General features: G+C 35.8%; 2 protein-coding genes and 1 long non-coding RNA gene across 10 annotated transcripts; 1 reads left to right on the top strand and 2 right to left on the bottom strand.

The window, feature by feature from the left end:
• Nucleotides 1-3,536: 3,536 nt before the first annotated feature.
• Nucleotides 3,537-5,540, bottom strand: LOC143345428 (uncharacterized). Of its 3 annotated transcripts, XR_013080272.1 has the most exons (4): nucleotides 5,429-5,540; nucleotides 5,144-5,310; nucleotides 4,185-5,085; nucleotides 3,537-4,091 (listed from the first exon to the last, which is right to left on the bottom strand). It is a non-coding gene; the product is annotated as an uncharacterized LOC143345428 (long non-coding RNA). The 3 variants fall into 3 exon arrangements; XR_013080273.1 differs by having other exon boundaries at nucleotides 3,537-5,073; XR_013080271.1 differs by having other exon boundaries at nucleotides 3,537-5,085.
• A 369-nt stretch (nucleotides 5,541-5,909) lies between these two features.
• Nucleotides 5,910-16,482, top strand: Tti1 (Telo2 interacting protein 1). 3 transcript variants are annotated; one of them, XM_076772424.1, is made up of 15 exons: nucleotides 5,910-6,235; nucleotides 6,319-6,455; nucleotides 6,560-6,737; nucleotides 6,966-7,143; nucleotides 7,211-7,533; nucleotides 7,659-7,870; nucleotides 7,974-8,372; nucleotides 8,447-8,686; nucleotides 8,773-9,312; nucleotides 9,431-9,728; nucleotides 9,858-10,086; nucleotides 10,172-10,306; nucleotides 10,398-10,538; nucleotides 14,124-14,260; nucleotides 16,316-16,482. In XM_076772424.1, the coding sequence occupies exons 1-13, from the start codon at nucleotides 6,042-6,044 to the stop codon at nucleotides 10,482-10,484; spliced, it is 3,150 nt and encodes a 1,049-aa protein (XP_076628539.1). In that variant the 5' UTR covers nucleotides 5,910-6,041; the 3' UTR covers nucleotides 10,485-10,538; nucleotides 14,124-14,260; nucleotides 16,316-16,482. The 3 variants fall into 3 exon arrangements, with proteins under 3 accessions (XP_076628539.1, XP_076628538.1, XP_076628540.1); XM_076772423.1 differs by lacking the exons at nucleotides 14,124-14,260; nucleotides 16,316-16,482 and adding an exon at nucleotides 13,603-13,656; XM_076772425.1 differs by lacking the exons at nucleotides 14,124-14,260; nucleotides 16,316-16,482 and adding an exon at nucleotides 13,603-13,656 and having other exon boundaries at nucleotides 8,453-8,686.
• Nucleotides 12,126-19,626, bottom strand: Emc1 (ER membrane protein complex subunit 1). Of its 4 annotated transcripts, none has more exons than XR_013080265.1 (16): nucleotides 19,395-19,625; nucleotides 19,140-19,255; nucleotides 18,620-18,803; nucleotides 17,800-17,955; nucleotides 17,324-17,660; nucleotides 16,932-17,235; nucleotides 16,479-16,499; nucleotides 15,781-15,953; nucleotides 15,521-15,682; nucleotides 15,163-15,444; nucleotides 14,895-15,090; nucleotides 14,598-14,795; nucleotides 14,397-14,522; nucleotides 14,010-14,237; nucleotides 13,597-13,814; nucleotides 12,126-12,701 (listed from the first exon to the last, which is right to left on the bottom strand). XR_013080265.1 is itself a non-coding variant. In XM_076772426.1 (16 exons), exons 1-15 carry the CDS (start codon nucleotides 19,535-19,537, stop codon nucleotides 13,654-13,656), a joined length of 2,787 nt encoding a protein of 928 aa, XP_076628541.1. In that variant the 5' UTR covers nucleotides 19,538-19,626; the 3' UTR covers nucleotides 12,126-12,701; nucleotides 13,631-13,653. The 4 variants fall into 4 exon arrangements, 3 of the variants coding, with proteins under 3 accessions (XP_076628541.1, XP_076628543.1, XP_076628542.1); XM_076772426.1 differs by having other exon boundaries at nucleotides 13,631-13,814; nucleotides 19,395-19,626; XM_076772428.1 differs by having other exon boundaries at nucleotides 12,126-13,814; nucleotides 19,395-19,617.
• Between the last annotated feature and the right edge of the window lie 5,920 nt (nucleotides 19,627-25,546).

Here is a 25,546-nt window from a genome sequence, read left to right on the forward strand (position 1 = left end):
AGATCATGTAAGAGTGCATGTTGGCGCGTTAAACATTAAAATGAATTAAACGAATTATTTTATAATGGTTTTATTTGCTTCAATTTCCATATCACATCCAATGTTATCAATTTATAGTAGAATACGATTCCAGAACTCTTGGTGTTTAGAATTAAGACTAAATGTGGAAAAATTAATATACTGTATAGTAGATTACAAACATTACAAAAATACGCAAATAACAGACAGGTCAGAGTGGCCAGATTTTGCATAATTGCGCAATATGGCCAAATTTGGAATAATTGAGTGTATCGACGGCGATACTAGTAACGACGAACTTCCTTAGCGTCTAACGGAGTGCCGAGTGGTAGGGAAAGTCGACATATCATACAGCACGAGCCATATTACGTGAGCTCGACACTTCCCTCAACTTCGGGAAATCGAGAAAGAAGGCGAAGTGTGAGCCCTTCTTTCTTGATATGATGAAATACACGTTTTAAAACCCTCTGACCATGTTTTAACTATTGAAAAAAAAGAAATTTGTGTTATTATTTATATGAAGGAACATATGTATACATACGTATGTTATTAATACAATTGAGCATAAACAACTGATTTAAATTTATATACAGTATACTCAGTATGTGAAGAATAGACTGCTTATGTTCATGTTCAAAGGAACCAGAGTTGTTCGTTCCAATCGCTGTCTGCGAAAGAACTTTGCAAATCAGAATTTTCGACCCTGAATGGAACGAGTAATTATTTTTGTTGTTCAGTAATACAGAGTAACCAAGTTCAGTAAGAAATGTTCAATCTCTCAGAGTTGTTCGTAACACGAAAAAACCAGAGTGATCTCTTTTGACAGCTGTCCTTGAAAGATCTCTTCAAACTAGAATTTGAATGCTGCGTAGACGCCGATCTTCTCGCTTGACCATCTTCGATCTTGATCGAATGTAATCTTCAATGAAATTCATCGTTTTTCTTTTTGCTCCGTCTTGCTTGGTGGTTGAGGGCAAAGATGCCAGATTCAGCACCCGGTGCCCTACTCACACATACCAGATCACGCGTACGTGAGCTCGTAGAGTTTCGGAAAGTCGACAAAGGCAAACTGACACATGCCCTCTTTCTCGATTATTCCGAAGCTGCCCGAAGTAATTTCGGACCGCCTCGTGGGAGTCGAGAGAGAAAGGCTCACATTTGCCTTCTTGCTCTTAACAACTGAAATCCAACCTCTCGTCTACGGCACACGATTCGGAATCTCGACTGCCCAGGTATTTTTACTTGCCTTTCCTAGAGTTCATTACTGAACTCTGCAAATTACTCCTGGTTTCTATTTGCTTCTGTAGACCTCTGATGACCAGTGCTGACAAAAGTACAGAACTCCCGACAACTTTTGACACCATACAGCGACTGTTACTGATTGCTCCTGATTACTGCTTGCCTCTGCTGGACTCTGCTGACCATCGCTCATATTTCTGACAACCTATAACGAGTACTACTGACTTCTGCTAACCTCTGTTGGTCTTTGCTGATCTCTGTCAGCGTGTGCTTGTCTCTGCTGAACTTTCCTGGCCTCTGCCGAACGCTACTGACCACTGCAGGTATTTCTGATAATGTATAACGATTAATACTTACTACTGCATTCCTCTACAAGTCTCTGCTTGCCTGTGCATGCCTTTGCTAACCTCTGCTGAACACTGCTGACCACCCCTGATGTTTCTGACATCGTGTAACAATTACTACATGCTACTGTTTGCTCCTGCTGATCTCTGCTTGCCACTGCATGCCTCTGCTCGTCTCTGCTGACCGCTGCTGACCACCCCTGATACTTCTGACAACATATAACGCTTACTATTTGCTACTATTCGCCCTTGGTGATCTCTGCTTGCCACTGCTGGCCTTTGCTGACCACCATATATATTTCTGGCAACGTACAACGATTACTACGATTCCTGTCTTCCTCTGTTGACCTCTGCCAGCGTCTCCTGGCCTAAGCTGGCCTCTGCCAACATCTCCCGACGTCAGCTGACCATTGCTGATCACTGCTGACCGTTGCTGACAACTTGTAACATGATATAATATAATATAATATGTTTATATGTATTAAAGTTTTGTATAATGTAAATCTATGGCAATAAATGATATAATTTCAAAGAATGCTATGTGTTCTCATCATTTCTACCTTTCCTTTCCTCTCGAAACCATTCCCTTAGTTATAAGATAGCTGCCACCTCTTCCCCTACCATCCCCTCCTGATAACAAAGTCTAAAATGGACATAAAACCGTCAGTGCCTGACCTATGGTCGATTAGAAATACTTATTCATTCATTCAGTAAACGTCAGCTCCCGTACTAGCTGCCAGAGATAAAAATTTTCAAGTCTAAAATGGACCTGAAACCGTCAGCGCCAGCTGACCTATGGTCGATAGGTAAACGCCAGCTCCGCGTACTAGCTGCCAGAGGCAAAAATTTTCAAAGTTCCGCAGAAAAATTTCGAATCTGCCGCCGCCTGGGCTTTCTCACAAGCGCTCGCTCGAGCCTTCGTTTCTATATATACACTCGTTAACCCAACTCTAAATGGGCCATTTCATGACATGCCTTCCTAGCAGCAACATCTCCCAGCAGCAGCGGAGCCGGCAGGAGCTGGGTCCTCCCCTGGAGGGGGGGGTTGGGGGTCCGGCCAGGTCTGGCTGGCGGTCTCCCACCCAGTGGGGGGGGGGGGGGTCGCTGCAAAATTTTCGGGATGTTCCTTCCCGAAAATTTTCTAAGTTCCACAGCTGGCAGGAGACAACAACAATGGCGAATGGCGACTACCAGGGAGAGGAGAAGGGGGCCAGCGACGATCTTCCAGAAAAATTTCTAAGTTCCACGCCTGGCAGGAGAACAACAAACACTTGGCGGAAAAATTTCAAAGTCCCACAGCTAGCACGAGACACCTGGCGGTTGACGGGCTGCCAGGAAAGATTGGAAGGCGGGCTTGCGATGTTCATCCAGAAAAATTGCAAAGTTCCCGGGAAAGATTTCACAGGGGGGGCTCTTTAAAATTTTTGTCGAAAAATTCAGGCCGGAATTTTTGCCGCTGCCTGAAACTTCCGAGAAATTTCAGGAATTCCGAGAAGTTTCAGGGTTTCCGAGAAGTTTCAGGGATTCCGAGAAGTTCCAGGGATTCCGAGAATTTTCAGGAATTCTTAGAAATGACGTCATTTCCAGGAATTCGCAGAAATTTTCTGGCGGCGGGAGATTTCAAATCTTTCCGAAGAACTTAGAAAATTTTTAAAGATACGGAGTATCGATCGAGTCTTATAACTAAGGCAATGATTTGGAGAGGGAAAGAACGGTAAAAAATGATGAGAACAGATAGAAATCTTTTAAATTATATCATTTATTGACATAAATTTACATTATACAAAACTTTAATACATATAAACATATTATATTATATTATATCATGTTACAAGTTGTCAGCAACGGTCAGCAGTGATCAGCAATGGTCAGCTGACGTCGGGAGATGTTGGCAGAGGCCAGCTTAGGCCAGGAGACGCTGGCAGAGGTCAACAGAGGAAGACAGGAGTCGTAGTAATCGTTGTACGTTGCCAGAAATATATATGGTGGTCAGCAGTGGTCAGCAGCGGTCAGCAGAGGCCAACGGAGGCCAACGGAGGCCAGCAGAGGCATGCAGAGTCAAGTAGAATCCAGCGGAGGCAGGCAGAAGTCAGTAGTAATCGTTATACGTTGTCAGAAGTAATAGAAGTGGTCAGTAGCGGTCAGCAGAGTCCAGCAGAAGCAGGCAGAAGTCAGTAGCAATCGTTATACGTTGTCAGAAATATAAGCGGTGGTCAACAGAGGCCTGCAGAGGCTGGGAGAGGCTAACAGTAGCCAGTCGTAATCGTTATACGTTGTCAGAAGTAAGAGGAGTGGTCAGCAGCGGTCAGCAGAGGCCAGCGGAGGCTGGCAGACGTCAGTAGTAACCGTTCTACGTTGTCAGAAAATCCATGAGTGGTCAGCAGCGGTCAGCAGAGGCTGGGAGAGACTAACAGTAGCCAGTCGTAATCGTTATACGTTGTCAGAAATTCCAGGAGTGGTCAGCAGCGGTCAGCAGAGGCCAATTGAGACCTGTTGACGGGAGGTCGGATATTAGTTGTTCAAGAGCGAGAAGGGAAGTGTGAGCCTTTCTCTTTCGACTCCCACGTGACGGTCTGAACTTACTTTGGGCAGCTTTGGTGAATCGAGAAAGAGGGCATATGTTATTTTGTATTTATCGACCCTCCGAGGTCTTTCGTTGAGGGATGACTGCCGCGGACCCGCCAGGGGGCTCGGTTTTTATGCAACTTATTGTTAGCTAACTGGCTGCTGATTGGTGACACCGATTACCAGGTCTCACCACGAGGAGGTTGCTGCGAGTGGAGACCCAAAGGGAGATAGATGGAAATCTATCAAAATCTAACTTCTCTCGATCTCCCTTTTACAGCCTTAGAAACTAGATTACGAAACTAAAAAGATACCAAGTAATTATTTTGTTTAAAAGAGGGACGAAGCTAAATCGTGGGTGACACGACGCGGTACGACGCGATGCACCATGCAATAGTGCCAGGAACGAGGGACGCGAACCGTATAGCGAAGTATTATACTTTCCGGGTGATGGGTAACACTGAATACTCATTCTTTCCTTCCATTTTGATATATATATTTGTAATTATTATAGTATAAAACACTATGGACTACTACTAAGTAGCAATAATATTTTTTTATCAAATTATTAATATATGTATTGAATTTAGGTGTCCATTTTGTTTCATTTCTATGGTTTCATTGAACTTTATGTATAACTCCTTTTTCTATTTCAGCATTATTTCTCTAATTAGTTTAATTGTGTTGATATTTGTAATATTGCATGAAAATAATTTATGTTTAACTTTTTTTCTATTTCAGCATTATGTTCCTAATCAATTTAAGGAACAGTCTTATTCATGTCAGAACACACTGCTACCCCTGATATTTCTGACAATGTATAATGATTACTAGTCTTTGCTGATTTCTGCCAGCGTGTGCTTGTCTCTGCTGGCCTTTCCTGGCCTCTGCTGACCGCTGCTGATCACTGCAAGTATTTCTAACAATGTATAATGATTAATACTTGCTACTGCTTGTCCCTACAAGTCTCTGCTTACCTTTACAGGTCTCTGCTTGCCTCCGCATGCCTCTGCCGACCACTGCTGACCACCCCTGATGCTTCTGAGAACATATAACAATTACTGTTTGCTACTGCTTGCCTCTGTTGGTCTCTACTAGCCTCTGCATGCCACTGCTGACCACTGCTGACCGCTGCTGACAACTTCTGACATGATATAATATAATATAATATAATATAATATATTTATATGTATTAAAGTGTTGTATAATGTAAATTTATGGCAATAAATGATATATTTTCAAAGAATTTTATGTGTTCTCACCATTTTTATCTTCCTTTTCTTCTCCCCATTATTCCCTTAGCTATAAGATACGTGACACCTCTTCGCAACGCCGCTAGCGTATTGGAAATGTTCCGGGCACTTTGGAAATCCGGATGGCAAAACGCCTAAGTTTGTCGAGGTATAGTTCGTTATTTTCAACGATAGATGGCGCTTATTTTTCGACCTCAAACCCTCTGGTGCTAAAACGCCCAAGTTTGTCGTGGAATAATTCGTTACCTTCAACGCTAGATGGCGCTTATTTACCGACCTCCGGCCCCCTGGTGCTAAAACGCCCAAGCTTGTCGAGAAATCCATCTAGCGTGAACGATACGAACTATTCCACGACAAACTTGGACGTTTTAGCACCAGAGGGATCGAGGTCGAAAAATAAGCGCCATCTATCGTTGGAAATAACGAACTATTCTATAACAAACTTGGCCCAAACTTCCTGACAATCCTTCCTTAGCGTTTAACAGAGCGACGGAGAAAATCGTCGCAATACACATCCTACCGCTCGCTAAATCATATGTTCAATGTTTTTGAACGAAAAATGCATGCTGTTGAATTCATTAAGAACTTTTATTGTTTTGTACGTGTTCTTTATTAAATAATCATGGAACGTTTGCAAATACAGGAAGCTTTTACCGTGTTAAAACCACTTTGCGATTCTTTAATACGAAGTCCAGATATAAACACTGCACGTAATGTTGCTAATGTCCTAACAAAAATTTCGAATAAAGTTATACAAGATTTGTTGGAATATATTTTATTTCCCTTGATTTTACATTTACCGAATGAAAACTTAAGGTTATTATTTTATACTTTCCTTTAACCGAGTTCCTATTATATTCGACGTAATAAACTTTCTTAAAATATTTGTAATTGTTTAGTAAAGGTACGAAAGAAGAATTAGTAAAGACAACACAGGCAATCATATCAAGAGCAAAGATATCGAAAATAGAATATTTTAATAAATTGTATTCTTGCCTTCTGATACAAATTTACGATCGAACTCAACAAAATATGGGTAGGTATAAATATTATTTAAAGGTGTTTCAATAATGCCTACATATTATCTTTTATATTAATAAGTTTACTAAATGAAACGCTAAAAAGTAATGGTTTTTATAGTAATTACAGGTCATGAAGAATTGAAAGAAGCAGTACTCTCATGCATTAAGACTTTGATGCATTCTTCTTTTACAGAAGTTATTGAATCGTTATATGTTGGTGAAAATGCCTCAAAGATAGGCCAAGGAATATTATTGTCACTAACAATAGGTAGAATGGAAAAATCACGTTCAGTTAGGTAATTGTACAAAGTATTGTTCTTCATTTTCTTAAGCGTTGAATTTGAAATGACAATGGACAGGGATAATTGAAACAACTAATTGCAAAGATCTATATCTCTTACTAATTTTTATAACATATAAAAAATGTAGAGTTCATAAGAAATACATAGCTCAGCTTTAAGGGATTATTAAATTTTCCCCTATTTTTTAATTATTTAATTATTAATCAATTTACTCAATTTTAGATTAAAAGCTATAGAGGCAGTGATGGCTTTGTGTCAAGTAGATGATGAATCGGATAGATCTGATATTATATTGCAAGACCAAATAGCTGATATCATTATGTTATTTTTACCTGGTATTGTTAGTGGTTTACAGGAAATAGCTTTGGGAAGTGAAATACAAGGACATAAACTCACAATGGTAGTATAACATTATTTTGTAATAGTAACTATTTAATGATAAGTTTCATTTTAATATTAACTTTCAGTTAGCATTAAGAGCTTGGGCTAGAATAATATCTCTTGTGATGAAAGACAAAGAAGAAGATGACACACCATTGTTAAGTACTCTTATTCAATTAAATAATGATAAATGTACTGATGTATTAGAAAGTTCTTCGTGTACAGAAGATAAAAATGACATAGAGAAACACCTGAAAAGTAAAACAAGAAGTAAAGAATGGTTTAATGCTAGTGCAACAAAGCTTAATATACTTGTGAAACAGTTGGGTGTATTAAAAAGGCATTCCCATTATAAAGTTAGAATGGAATTAGTCGAAAATATTCATTTGGTACTTACAACATGCTCTAGGTAATACTATTACCTTTTTCCGATCATTTTTAATAAACAATTTCTTAATGAATAAGAATCTAATTTTTAATAAATAATTTTTAGAAATTATTTCTAAAACGAAATTGTGTATATGTTTTAAACAGGAATATGAAACCAAATGTTATGTTACTAATAGAATATTTAATATCTCTATCTGAAGACGAAATAACAGAAATTCGAGAGGAAGCTGAAAAAACACTAAATGTAATTAATATGAACTACATGCAAAATAAGAATATGAAACCCTTGGTGGAATTATTAGAAGAGAACTTCTACAATTTACTTACAAGTTTACCTAGGATTATCAGGAGACCTGGTATAATTATTATATTTTGATATCATATTAACAAGTTTGTTCCTCTAATTTGTATATTATGATAATTATACAAATATGCAAATGAAATATCTTTGTTTTATAGATGACAGTGACCAATTATCCTGTTTAAATCAAATTGCTGGTTATTTAAAACTTCTTGGAGAACAGAGATTACCTCGGATTATGATGTCTGCGCCACATATTCGAAGATTGATATCAGCTCTTGTATATGTATCCGAGATAGATTGCAGTAATATTTCCTTACTGCAAACTGTAAATGTTAAAGATCTTGAAGATCCAGCATATTCGTACGGACCACACTTATGGAGACGATTTAAATTCATTCAAAACAGTTCATGCGAAGAGAAAGTTGTAGCCATATGTAAATATCTCGGAGAATTTGGAGATCTTCGAATTTTAGTTGATACCATTCTCGGACTTACACTTGATGTTCCGCAACATAAAAAAGAATTATTTTTGTTATTAAACTGGATTATATGTGGTATGTAGAACAATAGCTTTTCGTAAAATAATATATAAAGTATAATATTATTAACAGTTAATTAAACATTTTAGTTTCAGTTAAGGACCCTTCATTTTTATCAATTTATGAAGAAGTTGTAGAGTTTTATATAAATCCTGAAGTTTGGTATCCAGCGATTGAAACTACCGAAAATGTACCTTTACGCATTGCACAAAGCAATTTAGTGCAATGTTGCTTATTAATAGAAGGTTTAGGATTAATAGCTCAAACCTTGAGACATGATTATGATAGATTTCTTCTTAAGACTTTATATTTAATTATAGAAAGAGCAGGTAATTTATTAATTTACTTTATAGATAAGCAAACAATTAGTCATTATAAATTAATATAAATTTCCATTGTATGTATATATGTTTAGGTAGCGGGCATACCTTAATTAGTTTTGTTGGAACTCAAACGCTCGAACGCATCGCAGAATCTCTAAAATATAATTCGGTGGGAGATCTTCTTCGTGGAAATGTTGATTATTTTTCGTATCATGTGACTATAAAATTACGTAGAGTGGAACGCAATCCCGGCGTACTTGATGTTGTTGGCGTTGTCATGAAATATAGTACCATGGATGTCTTACCCTGTTTAAAAGAAATCGTAGAAGATGTACTTTTGCAACTAAATAAGAGCTTTCAGAAGAAAAATTCCTACGCCTTTTTAAAAGTATTTTATACGTTCACAATGTGTATAAAAAAGTTAGTAAATTCCAAAGATGTACCAATTATATACGAACAAAATGAAACTGTTGAGTGTAAATCTTCTAAAATTATTAAATCTCTGTTGGAATATTACGAAGCAAAAAAGATTGATGAAAATATAGAAGAAGATTCTACTGTAAATGTAGAGGAAGAAAAAATAGAAGCAGAGGAAGAAAATGAAGAACAAATAGATTTCACAGAGCAAGAAGGTAAGACACATATGTATACACACAGCGCGGTTCCCGACTTTTTACCCTCCGACGGGCACGTTTTTTATCGTAAATTGAGCGCCTTTTTTCGTACTCAAAGTAATGTTTCTAATTATAGAACAAAAGCAAAACATACCACCTTATGTAAAAATGATCGAAGACGTAATGAAGCACTGTCTACATTTTTTGCCATCGAAAGATATAAAACAATCACTAATTGCAATGTCAACATTACAAGAGGGTCTAAAAATTTTAGCGGAATGGGAAAATCGGTTGTTACCGATTGTATATTTGCTTTGGAGTCCATTAGTAGATAGATTTCACGATGAGAATGTACTAATAATCAACCGAGCATGGCAACTATTAAATGTTCTTGGTTATCTTTCGAAAGATTTTATCCGGTCTAGAACGCTTAAGTAAGTTTCTTATGCTTTTGCGTGTATCGCAGAACGTGGCTTAATACTTATTACTAATATGTGATAAATGGAAGAATCGATCTATGGGATATAATTAATTAAATGATTATAATTCAATGATTGTTTTAGACAAGTGCTGCCAGCGCTTTCGAAGTTCTTAAGTAGTTCTGCTAAAGAAAGTTATAACAAGAGTTCCGAAAATATCTATAAATTTACTCAAACTTATAAATTACAAAAGGAATTGCTTTCCATGTTAGGTCAAACCACGAAAAATTTACATGTTCTTGAAAGAGAAACATGGAATGTTCTAAGTATTGCAGAGCCATATCTCAGTAAAAACCAACATCCGATGTTACAAGTAAATGATCTTGTAAAATAAGTTTATAAATACATCTGCTTATGTATGCTCCATTAATTATTATTTTCTTTTTTTTTTTTTTTAGTCAAGTTGTGTACAATTATATAAGGAAATAGCTGATTATAATGGAGACATTGTTTGGACGAAGTGTCTTAGTATTTATAACTCTAAAATACAAAAAATTGCTTCTGATGCAACGTTTGATATGAACGATTTAACGGTAATTTTTATATAATTTATAAATAAAAATAACATTAATATTTATATAATTGCAATTTTGTGAGATTATATACTCTTTCGTGATTGTTTAGGTAACTGAAAACAATTCAACAAATGAGTACCATAGAAATATACAAATTATTATAAAATATATTCAAGATAAGGACTTACATTTGTAAATATGACAGAGTGTACATTTTTGTACTAAATGGATAAAATAATTAACGAACAAGGTAAATTGAATATATTATTGCAATTATACAGGGTGTCCCGTAAATGGTGTAAGAACCGGAAATGTTTCCTTTGCAAAAATGTCGGATGGGGCTTCGTTTTTGAATTATTAACGAAAAACACTGACGAATCACGGCGCGCTCCTGCCACGCGCTCAGGGCCGTCCGAAGTAAGAGAGCCACCGTGTCGGTGTAGGTAGCAAGATGTGCATCGGAGATACGTCGAGGAACGAATACAAATAATTAAAAATACTACCACTGCAACTGTTATATCTGCGGATTAGATAAATCAGCCAGCTAAATCGAATTTATTAATTATTTGTATTCGCTGTTTCAAAGGAAGAAGGAATAAAATGTGGGAAGATGCTCTCGGAATTTTTAGGAAATTAATCCCTCGCACCCGAGTGACGCTTCTCGCCAGAGTGTTTTAAAATTAATATAAGAATTATTTTCAGAAAACTAAAATAAATACGGTAAGAACCATTTGTAACTGTTTGTTATTAAAAACTGTACTGGAAAAGCAGACTGGATTTGTATGGACCGAAACATTCCTCGAATGCAAAGGCTTGATAGAGAAATAATTGAAATTCAACTTATCCATTTACTTGCAAGTTGCTCTGCTGCGCTGACAATAAGGCCCGGTTAGTGCACCCCTGTCGATCACGGAAAGGTCGAAGATCCCAATAAAAATCAGCTGATGGGACGGCCCGGTCGCTGCACCCGCTTCTTACCCCGAAAATGTGAAAGTGAAAAGTGCTAGTGACCGTGCTGTGAAGTGTTTTCGGGGTAAGAAGCGGGTGCAGCGACCGGGCCGTCCCATCAGCTGATTTTTATTGGGATCTTCGACTTTTTCGTGATCGACAGGGGTGCACTAACCGGGCCTTATTGTCAGCGCAGCAGAGCAACTTGCAAGTAAATGGGTAAGTCGAATTTCCATTATTTCTCTATTAAGCCTTTGCATTCGAGAAATGTTTCGGTACGCACAAATTCAGTCTGCTTTTCCAGTACAGTTTTTAATAACAAACGGTTACAAATGATTCTTACCGTATTTATTTTAGTTTTCTGAAAATAATTCTTATATTAATTTTAAAACACTCTGGCGAGAAGCGTCACTCGGGTGCGAAGGATTAATTTCCTAAAAATTCCGAGAGCATCTTCCCACATTTTATTCCTTCTTCCTTGGAAACAGCGAATACAAATAATTAATAAATTCGATTTAGCTGGCTGATTTATCCAATCCGTAGAGGTAACAGTTGCAGTGGTAGTATTTTTAATTATTTGTATTCGTTCCTCGACGTATCTCCGATGCACATCTTGCTACCTACACCGACACGGTGGCTCTCTTACTTCGGACGGCCCTGAGCGCGTGGCAGGCGCGCGCCGTGATTCGTCAGTGTTTTTCGTTAATAATTCAAAAACGAAGCCCCATCCGACATTTTTGCAAAGGAAATTGTTATTCAGAATCGTCTCAGCTACCCCACATTTCCGGTTCTTACACCATTTACGGGACACCCTGTATATGTATGTCATTTCACTCGTAAATTTACTATTTAAGGTTTGAGATTAACAAAATCATAATAATCTGTCAAATTTTTATTTGTATACAACTTGTATTCCATGAAGGTAGTCCACATTTTATATTTTCGTGATATTGTTTACATTCTTATTTGTACAATAACTTATGTCTATTTAAAACTTTACATTTATCTACAAAGCAAATAATTATCCTATACAACAGAATGTTCCTATGTGTTCTATTCACACATGACATAACTCGTTTAATCTTTATTTAATTATAAATATATAATAAATAAAATCATCCGTTTGTACTGTGACACACTTTGCTTCATACAGTTTTTATAAACTGATATATTACAGTAATTTAATGTTCTGTTTTTGATTGTAACACAATTATAAATATTAATAACATTTTAAAACTAGTTATTCGTGTCTTTTTCAAGTTTTTAAATAGAAAAATTACAATGCCAGCATTTGTAGAATATTTGATTAACGACAGTTAAATAATAATGTCATAAATTTCATTTGAAAAAGTGAAAGAAAAATGCTTATAAATGCGAAGAATTTGAAATCTATAATTTATAATTTCTGCATTTTTATAATATTTTTTAGCTGTTTCTTCAGTAAATGCAGTTATGAACAGTGTCTCTGAAAAATATAAGATTGCTCGATAGGAGTTTGCTTTAAAATTTGCTTCTATCATATGTCATTAGTGTTACAGTTGGCAATAAATTAATATGTATATAAGAAATAAATGAAATTTACATATATTCTATCTTTACGTTTCCTATTTCTGTTTCTTTAAAAACAATTTTGCAGCATATCTATACACGAACTGTTTATTACACATTTATGCGATAATATTATAAAATTTGATCTTTTCAAAGAAGAAGGGATTATAAAATACAGTCGTTGAAATAACATGTTTGTTGATTTTACTCTAAAAATCTTTAATAACTTTAGTATGACAAAACATATGTAAGTTATATTATTTGTTGATATTAAACTGCCAAATGAGTGCCACTTTTAAGACAGACGATAATAATAAAAAAAAGAAACATTAAAAATCATATTTGGTATACATTTAAGTTTCTCTACAGTTTGATTGTTAAATGTGACATCAAAGTAAATTAAAAGTTTTAACGTCTTAAATATTATTTATGTTTCACTTTTGTTTTGTATTTGATAATTTGGAATCATTTCGTTGAATACGTCTGTACATGTATAAAAGGAACTATGCACATAGTTTAAACGGGAAAGTATTCATATTTTGAGCACGTTGTCAGTTACTTTAATAATCTAATATTTAGCAATTATGGTCCACTCATGTCATATGACTAGCACACTTTGTCTTAAAAGATTCAGAAATATGTAATCTAGCGTGTGCGCTCTGTACCAATAAAAGGATAAATAATATACATACATGTATATCACGATACTTCAGGTAATATAATAAGTCGTTAATATTTACTTTGCAATAACATTGGCTTGTTATAAAACAGTAGTTCTTTTTTTACAAATTATTATTAGCAAAATGTTTTACCTTTAGTGAACAGATACTTAAGAAAGTTACGCACTGATTCTCTAAAGAAAGGAAACATCACTTCCATGCTTGCTTCTGAGCTTTCTGGGATGCTAATTTCTTTGTGACGTACGATGAAATTACAAGTGCTGCTAATACTATCATAATGAGACAATAATTGAAATCTTCTTTTAAAACATCAAATGTTTTAGATGGCGTCACTCGCGTGTAGAACAAGTCTGTGAACATTGTACAGGTAATTATTTATAATATGTATGAAATTTTTCTAGAGTATTAATTTTAATAACGAAAGCACGCGTATTTAAACAGGTTGAAACTTTCTGATATATCTTATTCATATAATTCACTCAATGCAAAAAGTTTCGGAATTAATTAACTGCATAAGTCAAGAACTTATGTATTAAAACACTTACCAAGACCATGTACAAAAACTAAGCATGTACTTTCAAGGCCACTAGGACTAGTATGAATGTTGGACACCCTAAAGACGCTTTGATTATAATTAATTATTGTGTCCATGTGAATAGGTATCTCTGGCATATATGGAATTACACCTTCTTCGCGTACTTCTGGATTAATAGGCCGTCGTGGATCTACTAACATCCACGGTAATTCCAATACTCCACCATTGGCAAGGGCCACTGTCAGATATTAAAAAGAATTTGTAAGTATTCGTGTCATTTTATTAACACTAGATTTACGGCAGCCGTAAATTTGACGGATGTTAGATTCTATATTTAAAATTACAGAACGTGCAAATATTACTTTTTAACAATTTATGTTGAATCAAATTCACATACCTATAATATGTTTGCTTGTAATACCCTTTTCTGTAATAGTCTCCCTCATAAATTCAATTGCTGCCGGAAAAATAAAGGCTTGCCTTTCTACAATTGGCAATTTAGTCGTAGCTAAGGACGAGAACACTGCAACAATACAAAAATTTTTAATTAAGTGTTCGACGCAAAAAAAAAAAAAAAAAAAAAAACAATGTACAGTACCTGTGGTATTACTCTGTATTTTTCCTTCATAAAGTTCTAAACTAGCAATTTCTGTTCTACGACTCTTTTCATTAAAGTAGCTGTATACTATCCAATTTTCTGAATGTACAACATGCACTGGACCTCGTACTCTTTTATGTATAATGGAAAATATCATTGCTCCAGATACGGCGTCCAACAAATACAGATTAAGCGTATCTGTAAGTTACACATAATCGATTGCAGAATATAATGATTTTGAAATGTATATAGTAACACTTTACATTAATCTTTTTATAGTATTTTAAATTAACTTACTTTTATGAGTGTATCCAACACCCTCTGTTACTATAGCGACCAAGTTAGGATTAATGTATTTATACAGAACTGATCTATCGCTTAGGACTCTACCCTGGGAATGAACACGTTCTATTGGGTTTTTCGATACAACGTGTGTTATTCTTTGATTTTTCGGGGAAAGTAGTAACTCCCATACTTTGTTAGCAATAAGTTCCTACAAAATGAAATCAAGTTCAGCGACTAATGTGAAATATTAAATAAATAACACGCTTAAAGTTTTACATACTTGAGTTGTGCTGTATGAAAGAGAAAATCCAGACAATACACCAGTCGTTTGATCAGCGGTAAATATATACGTATTTTTACCAAGCGATGCAGCAATCGCTGTTGCACCTTCGGGATATACGTGCACTTTGTCCCGAGTATCGAGAATAAGAATACTTCGTAAGAAATCATCCGTCGTAACATGAAGTAACATGGATTGCTTCACCTTATAACCTAATTTTATTAGACCATCCAATGGTTGACCAGTAATTGGATTAAATGTATATATTACTCCGCCTGTTTTCTAAAATATTGAAAGTGAATTGTCTAAACATTTTAATTCAGAATATTTTTAAGATATTAACACGGAGGAAGCATACTTTATCTTCTGCTAGTAGTGTACATTGAGGAGGAAAAGGAAAATGTCTGCTACCGCGTTGCACATACAAAACTATTGCATTAGATTTTTTAGTAAAACCTTGAATGCTGGGCACTCTGAGTTGCCAAATAATTTCACCTTTTCTAGTTTCAATACCATATAACTGTAAATAAAACCATGGATTAACATTTAATACATAATCCCAATTATTCATTTGTAGTTTGCTGAATGTTAGCCATACAAAATAAAACAGTGTCATACTTTTCCCGCTGATGTAACGAGAACAATCATTTTATGTAATCCGAATTTGTCTCGTACTAAATCAGTACGTTGATTAGACTGTTGAGGTGTAAGACTTAACACAGATTGGGCAAACGCCTTTGCTTGTTTAAATTGAGAACTCACTCTTCTAAACATCATACTCAGCACATCCCCTAGTTATAACATAAAATTATGAAATTATATATATTACACATGTAATAAGAATTCTGCAAACTGCTTTTTTTATACTGTAGTCATTAAGAAAAACAACGAAGTATTCAATTGTAAAATTGAAACGGTAGCAAATAGCACACAATTATAGTTTTAACGAAGTGTGTTAATTAAATATTATACGAAAGCTGGATAAATTTGTAGATACAATAATTTTGTTATATTTTCTAACTATTCATGCATGATATTAGAATACAAATTATATTAATTAGTTAAATTTGAATATATTGTTTACAACTTCTATAAATATATATATTTGCCAATAATTAATATTTTCATGCAAATACTAATTACAATATTATAGTAACTTTTTTCAATGACAAGGATAAAACTATTTAGTGGTTACAAAAATATTTGTATTATATTTTCTCGAATATCTAAAGAAAATCAATACATGCGAACAAGTCTAATCAACAGCAGGAAGACAAAGTAATTTTCAAACCAGCCCTTGCTGCTCCACTACTTACATGAACTGTCTACATCAATACCTGCCAGCAGCCATTCACAAAAGAAAGGTAATTAATACAACTTAACTAATATTTTTTTTTTGTTAAGAAATAAATTGCAAAAGTAGAACATGACTTGGTTATCATTATTACAATTAAATTGCGACTGCAAGCTTTTCAGTTGTATTTTCTAAATGATAATATGGAAATATAGAATAGTAATAATAATGTTACTTTAGTATTTCTAACTCACATTGAAAAATGTTTCGTATCTTATTAAACTTAAAAACATATAGATGTACTTTGTAAAACTTTTCATTTAAATTATTTGTAATAGATGTATTTTTACTACAATTTCAATGCGTGTGGAACTTTTAATATTGCAATTATTAATATTTATGTTATCTACACCATTTTACATAAGTTTCAGCTGTACTTTAATGAATGTAATAGAAATAGATACTTTATACTTACTCTCTTTCTGATCAAATTCTGTTTCAATTGCTTGGTCTCTATCTGACATAGGTAATTCTATAATTTCCACAGCTACAATACTGGCGAGTGCTTCTTCCCTGGCCCATATTAATTTATTGTGTTGTAACAATGCAACACTATGATCTTGCGAAGATAATAAATGACGACACGTTACTCCTTTTGATTGCCGAGGACAAACGGAAGCCACGATTGCCGGTGACAATAAAGAGGCATGCGTTATACTGATTGATAAATGTGGCAATGGATTTGATGTTAAGAGTTCTGTAGCTACAATTTCAGTCGTCTGGAATTAGATCGTTCAATGTGGTCAAAACTGGAATTAAATAATGTTTGAAAGATTCTTACAATATAAATGGAGTTAAAATACTTACTCCAGATTTATACGTTGTTTCTAGAAGCACTTTTTCATTATCAATTGAGACGATATAGAGCATAGCATCACCAGCTATATCTCTTTGAATAGGAATAGGTATCTCTCCAACAACAAGAATTCGTTTTCTCTGATTACCATCAGCACTAATTGATACAACAGATTCTTCGCCAAGTACAGACTCCAAATGATATGGACCTTGTGTACCAGCACCAAATATTGTATTTATCGTAACCGATTGTGGTTGCGCATTTGCGTCAAATAAGTGTATCAGGAACGGTATAGCCAATGAACTGTCTCCTTTTAAACATGCTAAATACGGCGCGACTAGAACACAACTGAAATGATAAAGCAAAAGAATGATTAGAATTGCATTGAAATAATAATACCTTCTTACAAAGTGTAGACGATATCTTTAAATAAATCGATATCGTATATTATGGTTCAAATATAATTTGCAATACAATAATTTCTTACTCTGTTTCTTGTGTTATAAATGGTGCAGAGACTCTTCTTGTTTTTAATTTGTCTCCTGTTTTACTGTCATAAGACGTTACTTCAACACCACTACTATAGATTGGTAAAATATGATGTAATGTACCATCTTTTATATGCCACTTTACATCTTTGATCCTGTATGATAAAAAAAAAAATCATAATGTCAAAACAAATTACACACAACATTTCCGCTGAAATATAATATATATTGATGATTTTTAAAAATACGGTGTTATACATTTACATACAGCATATTACAAAAATATAACACTTTTGAATATGGAACAAGATACTATTTAATATTTTATCGTATTTACTGTATAAAATATTTTTAAATATTTAATTATATTTAAATTAACTTATTTAATTCATCTTGTTTCCGATTCAAGAGTCTTTCATTTTCCGTTATATTTTGTTTCAATTTTGTAAATCACATTGAAAATAAATGTTAAAAGTGTAATATAACAAAAATAACACAAAGTGTAGAAACTTGTACACACGACAGGTTTATGATTGCTTAATGTGTAAAATATATATTATTCATTGTGCATTAAATGAGGATAAAGAAACCTGTTAGCACTGTACAATCCCAATGTAGAAAAAGATATAAATGGAGAGAAACGTCTGAAAACCAATAGTATATGCTATTAATTTACTTAGTTTCTAAACTTTTGCATAAATCTTTCAAACAATATAAAACACTTTGTAGATTGTTTTAAAAAACAATGAATTTTATCTAATAACTGAAATAATGGAAATCATTTTTTCGTGGTAAATAATTTTAACAAGCAATATTGACCTATCTGGATTTTGCTCTGCTATTGGCCATTCATGAAGAATATGTCCGGTGGCTAAATCCCATGCACGAACAATAGTTGGTACACCTCCACTTACAGAAACAAGATCTCCATCTGCAACTCCACCTAATGCGTGAATATGGCCTGCAGATCCTTTTTCTAATACACGCCTCCATAATATTTGTCCTAAATAAATAAGGTTTCTTCTTAATTCTTGTAGTTATATAAATATAGTTAATATCAATACTATGTAACAGTTGTATTATATCAGTTATATTATAATAAGTTTATGATCAAATATTAAATTAACAGCACTGTCCACCCATATTTTAATCGTCCCACCGAATATTACGTATGAACCTTGAGAATCTAAAACTCAAATATTGAATATTTACTAATTTTTTGCTGCTTCCTAAACTATAATTCAATGATCGCAAATTTTCATTTGTAATCTAAGACAATTCAGAATATCATACATATTCGTTACACATAGATGATTTTTAATTATTATTTACAGCTTACCTGATTTAAGATTTAACGCAGCAATAACGTTTTCCTCGGTAGCGACTATAATCTTTTTCGCGGTCGAGACAGTGTCAAAACTGGCGAATTTAATTTTGCCGACATAATTCTGTTTCCTAAAAAGCGAAATGATGAATGTTTCATTTAGAATGATTCGAGTAGTAATACTCTGTCAATCACGGACGCATGCTATTGCATTATTTAAGAGGTTGAACGATATAATCAACATTCGTTTAAGAATGCAAAACAATTTACCAGTCAAATTTTCCAATTTGGTCCTCGTAAAGACATAGAGACAAATTAAAAAGTCCGACTAACACGATAAGGCATTGTAATATTTGAACATCAGTTAAAAACCGGTTGACATTCCCTCTAGAACTCCATACGAACGGAGCCATGACGATACCTATGAACGTATCAATCCATCCACTTACACAAATTTCCTTCGCACCTGACTTGCACAACCATTGATAATGTAAACGAATGTATAGTCACTTTCAAGTAAAATTTATGTGCAACTTTTAGACGATCAAGTCAAAGTTCGCGTAGGTTGTTCTAAACTTTGATTGGATGATTCAAATATTATACAGATTGCGTTTCATTTGAATTTACTCAACTTTTTCATACAAAGAACATTTCGATGTTTGGTTCAAGATAATTAGACCTACAGACTCCAAGGGAAATGCAGAGAATATTATTTATCGAACAAAGGGAGTGAAGTCTAAATCATAGGGGCCCTTTTTCGGAAATAATCATGTTGTCAAAGGGGAAGGTCATTATCGGTAGTTATTCTTTCTTCTTCTTAACGAGCTTATAATGTTGCATGCTAGAACGCTGGATAGGATACAAAGAGTATAAGAGTACAAAGTCTCTAGCCAGCCAATCGCATAGTAAAACTACAATATTATTCTACAATAGCTCTGCATGATATCAAGTCAACATTGAACATATTTTGGAATACATAGAAAACTATCCAAACACCTACCACGTCTCATTACATGATAGATCTATTCTTTAAGTACCACGTCTGTGTGTGCATTTAATCTGTGGTTATAGTTCCCGGGGTCACTGTTGTTTAAAAGAAAGGGTCGCAATAAAGCCAATAATCTTTTACGAGTTCGGTATTTTATTACAAACAACAATACAAGTTATGTATTTTAATTGGTATAACACTCAATTCTATAAGAATCCTGCTTTAACCATAGATAAGGTATACGATAGACTATCATGCAGTGTAACCAGATAAACGGTCTAACCTTGAAAATACGCATCGTGTGTGCATATCGACCTACCCACGCGAAATACATTGCATTTATAGAGTATCTTAAACTATAGATAGAGAGATCGATTCGAAACCTGACACTTCTCAATAAAATGTGCTATCACACCTTGTTTTTAAGGCACGCCACGAATGGTGCTTAGTTTGATTTGTTACGTATAAGCACACACTCTGTGTAGCTCGGTGTAGTCTATGGCTTAAGGTTAGAACAGTTCAAGTTTCGAAAACTTCGATTTTATTGCACTTTCGTAACGTGATAGCATACAGATTGCTAATGATATGCACGATGATTATTATCCTGTATCTCATAGAATGTACACCTGTTAATAAGTACTGCTATTGCTAGTGCCGTTACTTTAATTGCTTTTACTAGTGGCATTGCTATTTCTGTAACTACTGCTACAATAATTATCACTATTCCCTCGTTTAAAGTATATTCTGATCGCGTTTATATCTTTGAGATAATAGTTTCTATATTTAAAAAGTACATAGACACTGCCAGTCTTATTCACTTTAGGTTTTCCCCTTCTTCTCATCCATTTAAAATGTCGGAGATTCCTGGAACTGTGACATTGCGATCTAGCGTCAAGAACAACGAACTATTTTTCGACAAACTTGGAAGTTCTGCCGTAGATGGCGGTGTAATCTTACGACCAGAATTATGTTTTATTATAAATATAAGCTTCGGAGTTAGTTTATGAAAAATTTCACGTGATTTTCGGTTTAAATTTTATTTAAGCTATGGTTACTTTTTATTTTAAAACATAATATAAAGGCACACAGATGGTATCAAAATTTATTTGTACTCTGTATCTGGTTACTGTTTGCGTTGGCAGATGTCATTATATTATGTTCGAATAAGTTTTATATAAAAACTTAAATATTTAAATTTATAATACAATTTAAATTTAAATTTACCAGATACGTATGTTTTTAAATGACAGAATACTATTTACAGCTGTGCCATTCGCAATAAACTCCGAGGCTCACTAAGTTTCCTCCCCTTTTTATGTACCGTATACGTGACTGTTATATTAATTGTAATAATTTTATTACGAACGACTCTTATTTTTTTAGAGACTTCGAACGTGTCCCTTACATTTTATAATAAAATGCATACATATACATTTGCAAATACTTATAGATTTAGAGTACCGTGAATAAGAAAATATTGTTCGTTGTGGTTTGCAAATAGTATGAAAATGATTTTCTCGTCGAAGAGGGACTTTCACTTTTCCTTCGTTGGTAATGCGTCTAACCAAGCGGCGATTCTTTATCCAATGGAGAGAGAGCAGGCCGCCGGAAGAATTTACGTAGCACTTAATCTCACCACTTAGAGGCCTCGACGAAATCACCCCTACTTCGCATTCATGGGCACCTATTCTTCTCTGCTTCTTTACTCTTCTCGCGCCACTCATCATCGTGAACCTCTTCTTAAATTCAGACACTCCCAACTCTTATTTTTTTTTACGAGAATAGTCCCTGTTATTTGCGTTGTTACAAATTATCGTTACTAGTTTTTTTTAAATGCTTCGGGTGTTCCAAATCACCAACAGCATTTCAAGCAAGCCGCGCTCTATTTGCTGTGAAAAATAATGTTTCGAAAAGCACGGAATCGAAGGAAATTATATGCTTTATAAGGCGTGTAGGATGAACAGCGAGGGAAATCTCGAATCAGTCGTGAAGCGGATCCTTTAATCGCCAGTACTAAAATATTATAAGGCGCGTAATCGCCGCGATTGCGCCAAAATCCGACGACTAATCTCCTAACCGTAAAAGCGGTTTTATTTACTCGTTCACCTGCCCTTACTGGGTACTTCGCTCGCTGCTTTCCCAGATTTTAATGACAGTTGCGACTCCCTGATGCAACAATTCCTGTGAATACATTACTTCCTCGTCGCCAACGACGGTGGTCGTCAAACTATTCAAAGTAGCGTAAACCGTGATATTATTTTTCAATTCCGAAGACCTTGTAAACCCTTGCGTTATCTTTTAGCATGCTGGTACTCCGTTAAATGGAGCAATATTATGTTTTATTGTTTCGTTGATGGCGTTGATCCTCTTTAAACGATTCGAGGAATGTGGCGTCACTTGGCGTACTCGTCAGAGGGATCGCTCTCTCGCAAGCGCTCGACTGACCCTACATATACGCTCTTCGACTATCTAATGTCCCATCGTCTAAGGCAGGGCCTGCTAGCATTGTTTTAGTAACGAGTCATTCAACAGGACTCCACAGAATAATAAAAGTCTCTTTAGTACGAACGTTGAAAGGATAATAATTAAAAAATGAATCTTGAGAATCCGAGTAACTCCTCCAAAAAAGAACACAATTGGTACCAGTGTCCACGCGTTGTTAATAAAACAGCCCAAATTCATAGACACGGTTTCGTATTTGGACCCGGTGGATGGCAATAACCGGCAGTCATTCGGAAATCCCAGGCTGCGTCCAATCGTATCTAATAATATCCACTGTTCGCATTGTTTACAGGGAGCCAGTGGTTTCCGAAGGGCTGAGGCGATATAAAAATGACGCTGGTAATCGACTCCGCCGGCTGGCTACGATTTCTCTCTCTTTTCCAAGCGGCAGAAATGAATGGGGGATGGCTGGTCGACGGGAAAAAGGGGACGGGGGGCTGCGAGGTCCCGGGTAACCTGCAGCAGATGAGATAGGATTGAATGGACGTCGTGAAGACGCGGGATAAGAGAGGTGCAGAGAGGCAAGAGGGTCGAGGGGGGGAGGATGGCGCAGAAACAAACACACGCATATACATACGTATTCACTACTACGTACAGTTGGGGTAAAGAAAGGTAGGAAAAATGGAGAGAACCCCGGAGAAACGACGGAAAATGAGATTGAAGGAGCACGGAGGAAAGAAGGAAAGAAGGGGGCAGAAAGGAAACCCAGTGAGAAGCAGATGGCAGGAGGGGAGGAAACGAAATCAGAGGAACAGGGACAAAGAAACAGAGACAGACGGGGGAAAGAGTTGGCCCAAGGTACACGGGCGATGAGACGAGACCAGATGAGATGAGATGATAGTGTTGCATGTAGCGCGTGCGCGTACCGACTCAATAAACATCCGTAGAAGCCTCGGTAAGACCCTGGCCTGCGCTCTGGATTACCGCCGCTACTTTCCTTTATTTTCCGGATGCAATGCCTCCCTCTTTCGACTCATCTTTACCGTGACTCTCTCACCCCTGTCCTGGGAACAGAGAGGACTCGTCATCCTTTTACGTACTCCTTTTTTTCTTCCTGACGAAACCGGACAAACTGCGCGGCCCCACGTCCGAGGAATCACCGCCCTGAAACAGAGCGACGTTGCCCCGCTTTTATGTTGGACGTTTCAAGAATTCTCCACGTTCATCTTTTATAAGGTATTCTAATATTTATAACGGTCTCGTGTCTTCTTGTAATATTGAAGTGGAAACTCGTAATTACGAGGGTCGTTCAATAAGCCCTTAGAAAAAAGTAGAAAAACAAATTATTTTAGGTAGATGTTTTTTTTATTTTTCAACATAATCTCCTTTTAGCTCTATACACTTTTCCAAGCGTTTCTCCAATTTTTTTAGGCCACCTACAAAGTAAGATTTCGGAACCGTTGTCCGTCGAGCCATTTTTTTAAGTTTGGAAATAAAAAAAAGTCACTGGGGGCCAAATCCGGCGAATGTGGTGGATGTTGTAATAATTCGAACTTTAATTCCATGATTTTGGCCATCGAAATTGCACAGGTGTGCATTCGAGCATTGAAACATGGACAGTTGTCTAGTGAGTCATGATGCTTACTAAAAACAAATCATTTTTGATGCAACGAGCGCCAGGGCTTGGATTTTCTAAGGCCTTATCGAACGACCCTCGTATTTAATCAGTATTTCAGTGAATTGAGTAGTACACGGATTTTATCGAGTCTCAATAACAAATAATAAAAGTGTACTATGGTCTTCGAAACTCGACCATGTGCGCGTTGCAAATGAAAAAAATTAATAATCGTTTTACTCATAATTCTGGCCAGGGGTTGCACGAAAGGTAAGTGCTGCGTAAATAGGCGACCAGGCCAATTAAGGAGATAGAAACATCGAGTCTCTCGTTACGTTCCCTGCGCGTAGGCGAAATGTGTTACAACTGTCGCTCAGTAACTTTCGTATCTTTACAATAACCTCACATCATATGAGCCCGTTATCAACGAGTAAACAACCCTTTCGAGGGTCGGTCGAACGCACGTATTCCAATTCAGATTTATCTTATTTGTGCGGCTCGTGGTTATCCAAGTTTTTATCAATACGCGTGCATTTTAATTACGAGCTTGTTAATTTCGAGGGGGATATTGCCACTACAGATAAGTCCAAGTCCTTCCTAGAAACGTAGCTTTGCTTACAAACAAGGGGGTAGTCTCGTGTGTACGTTGCAAAATTTTTATTAATTTTGTTAAACTAAATGTTATATCTAATGCTATAATTTATTTTTGCAATTTACTTAACTATCCTTTGCGAATAAAAAATCAATTTTTCAATCCTTTTTATTAACTTTCATTGTTTTTATTACGCCCACAGTAAACATGTGTTTAAACACTGGCGTAGATGATTGCAGCTCTCAAGGTTGACTAAATCAAAAAAATCAAATTTTTATTCGGTAGGATATAAAAATCGATTTTCTAATTGTCTGGTCCCCTTAACTTGGAGATCAATAACACGATATCTGCAACAGTGCTCTTGTCTTTGGGGAACAAATGGACAAATTTTCTCGAAACATTGAATTCTAATTAGCCCCTTAGACGACTATAAAAGTAATCAGTAATACGTTTCAACGTCTTCAAAAATAGGAACCAACTTCGAGAACCATAGAAGCCTTCCGTGGTTCGGGAGGGAGCGTAAGTTCGTTTGTTCCGACGGCCACTCAACCCTTTACTTAATTGCGAGAATCCAAGAGTCGTAAGGTAGACCTCGGTCTTTCCGGCACCGGAGGGGCGTTTGGTTATCAGGTATCTCTCTTCCCCGTCGTAGCTTCTCGCTTCTTCCGGTTCGTCACAACCCTTTGTTCAGGGGCGCGCTCCGTCGCAGAGAATTAGAGACGCACGAGAACGACAACGACGTCGACGACGACGTCGAGTTTCCCTCGTTCCTTCTCTCTTCATCT

The sequence above is a fragment of the Colletes latitarsis genome, chromosome 9 (genome assembly GCF_051014445.1).
Source record: "Colletes latitarsis isolate SP2378_abdomen chromosome 9, iyColLati1, whole genome shotgun sequence".
NCBI lineage: Eukaryota > Metazoa > Arthropoda > Insecta > Hymenoptera > Colletidae > Colletes > Colletes latitarsis.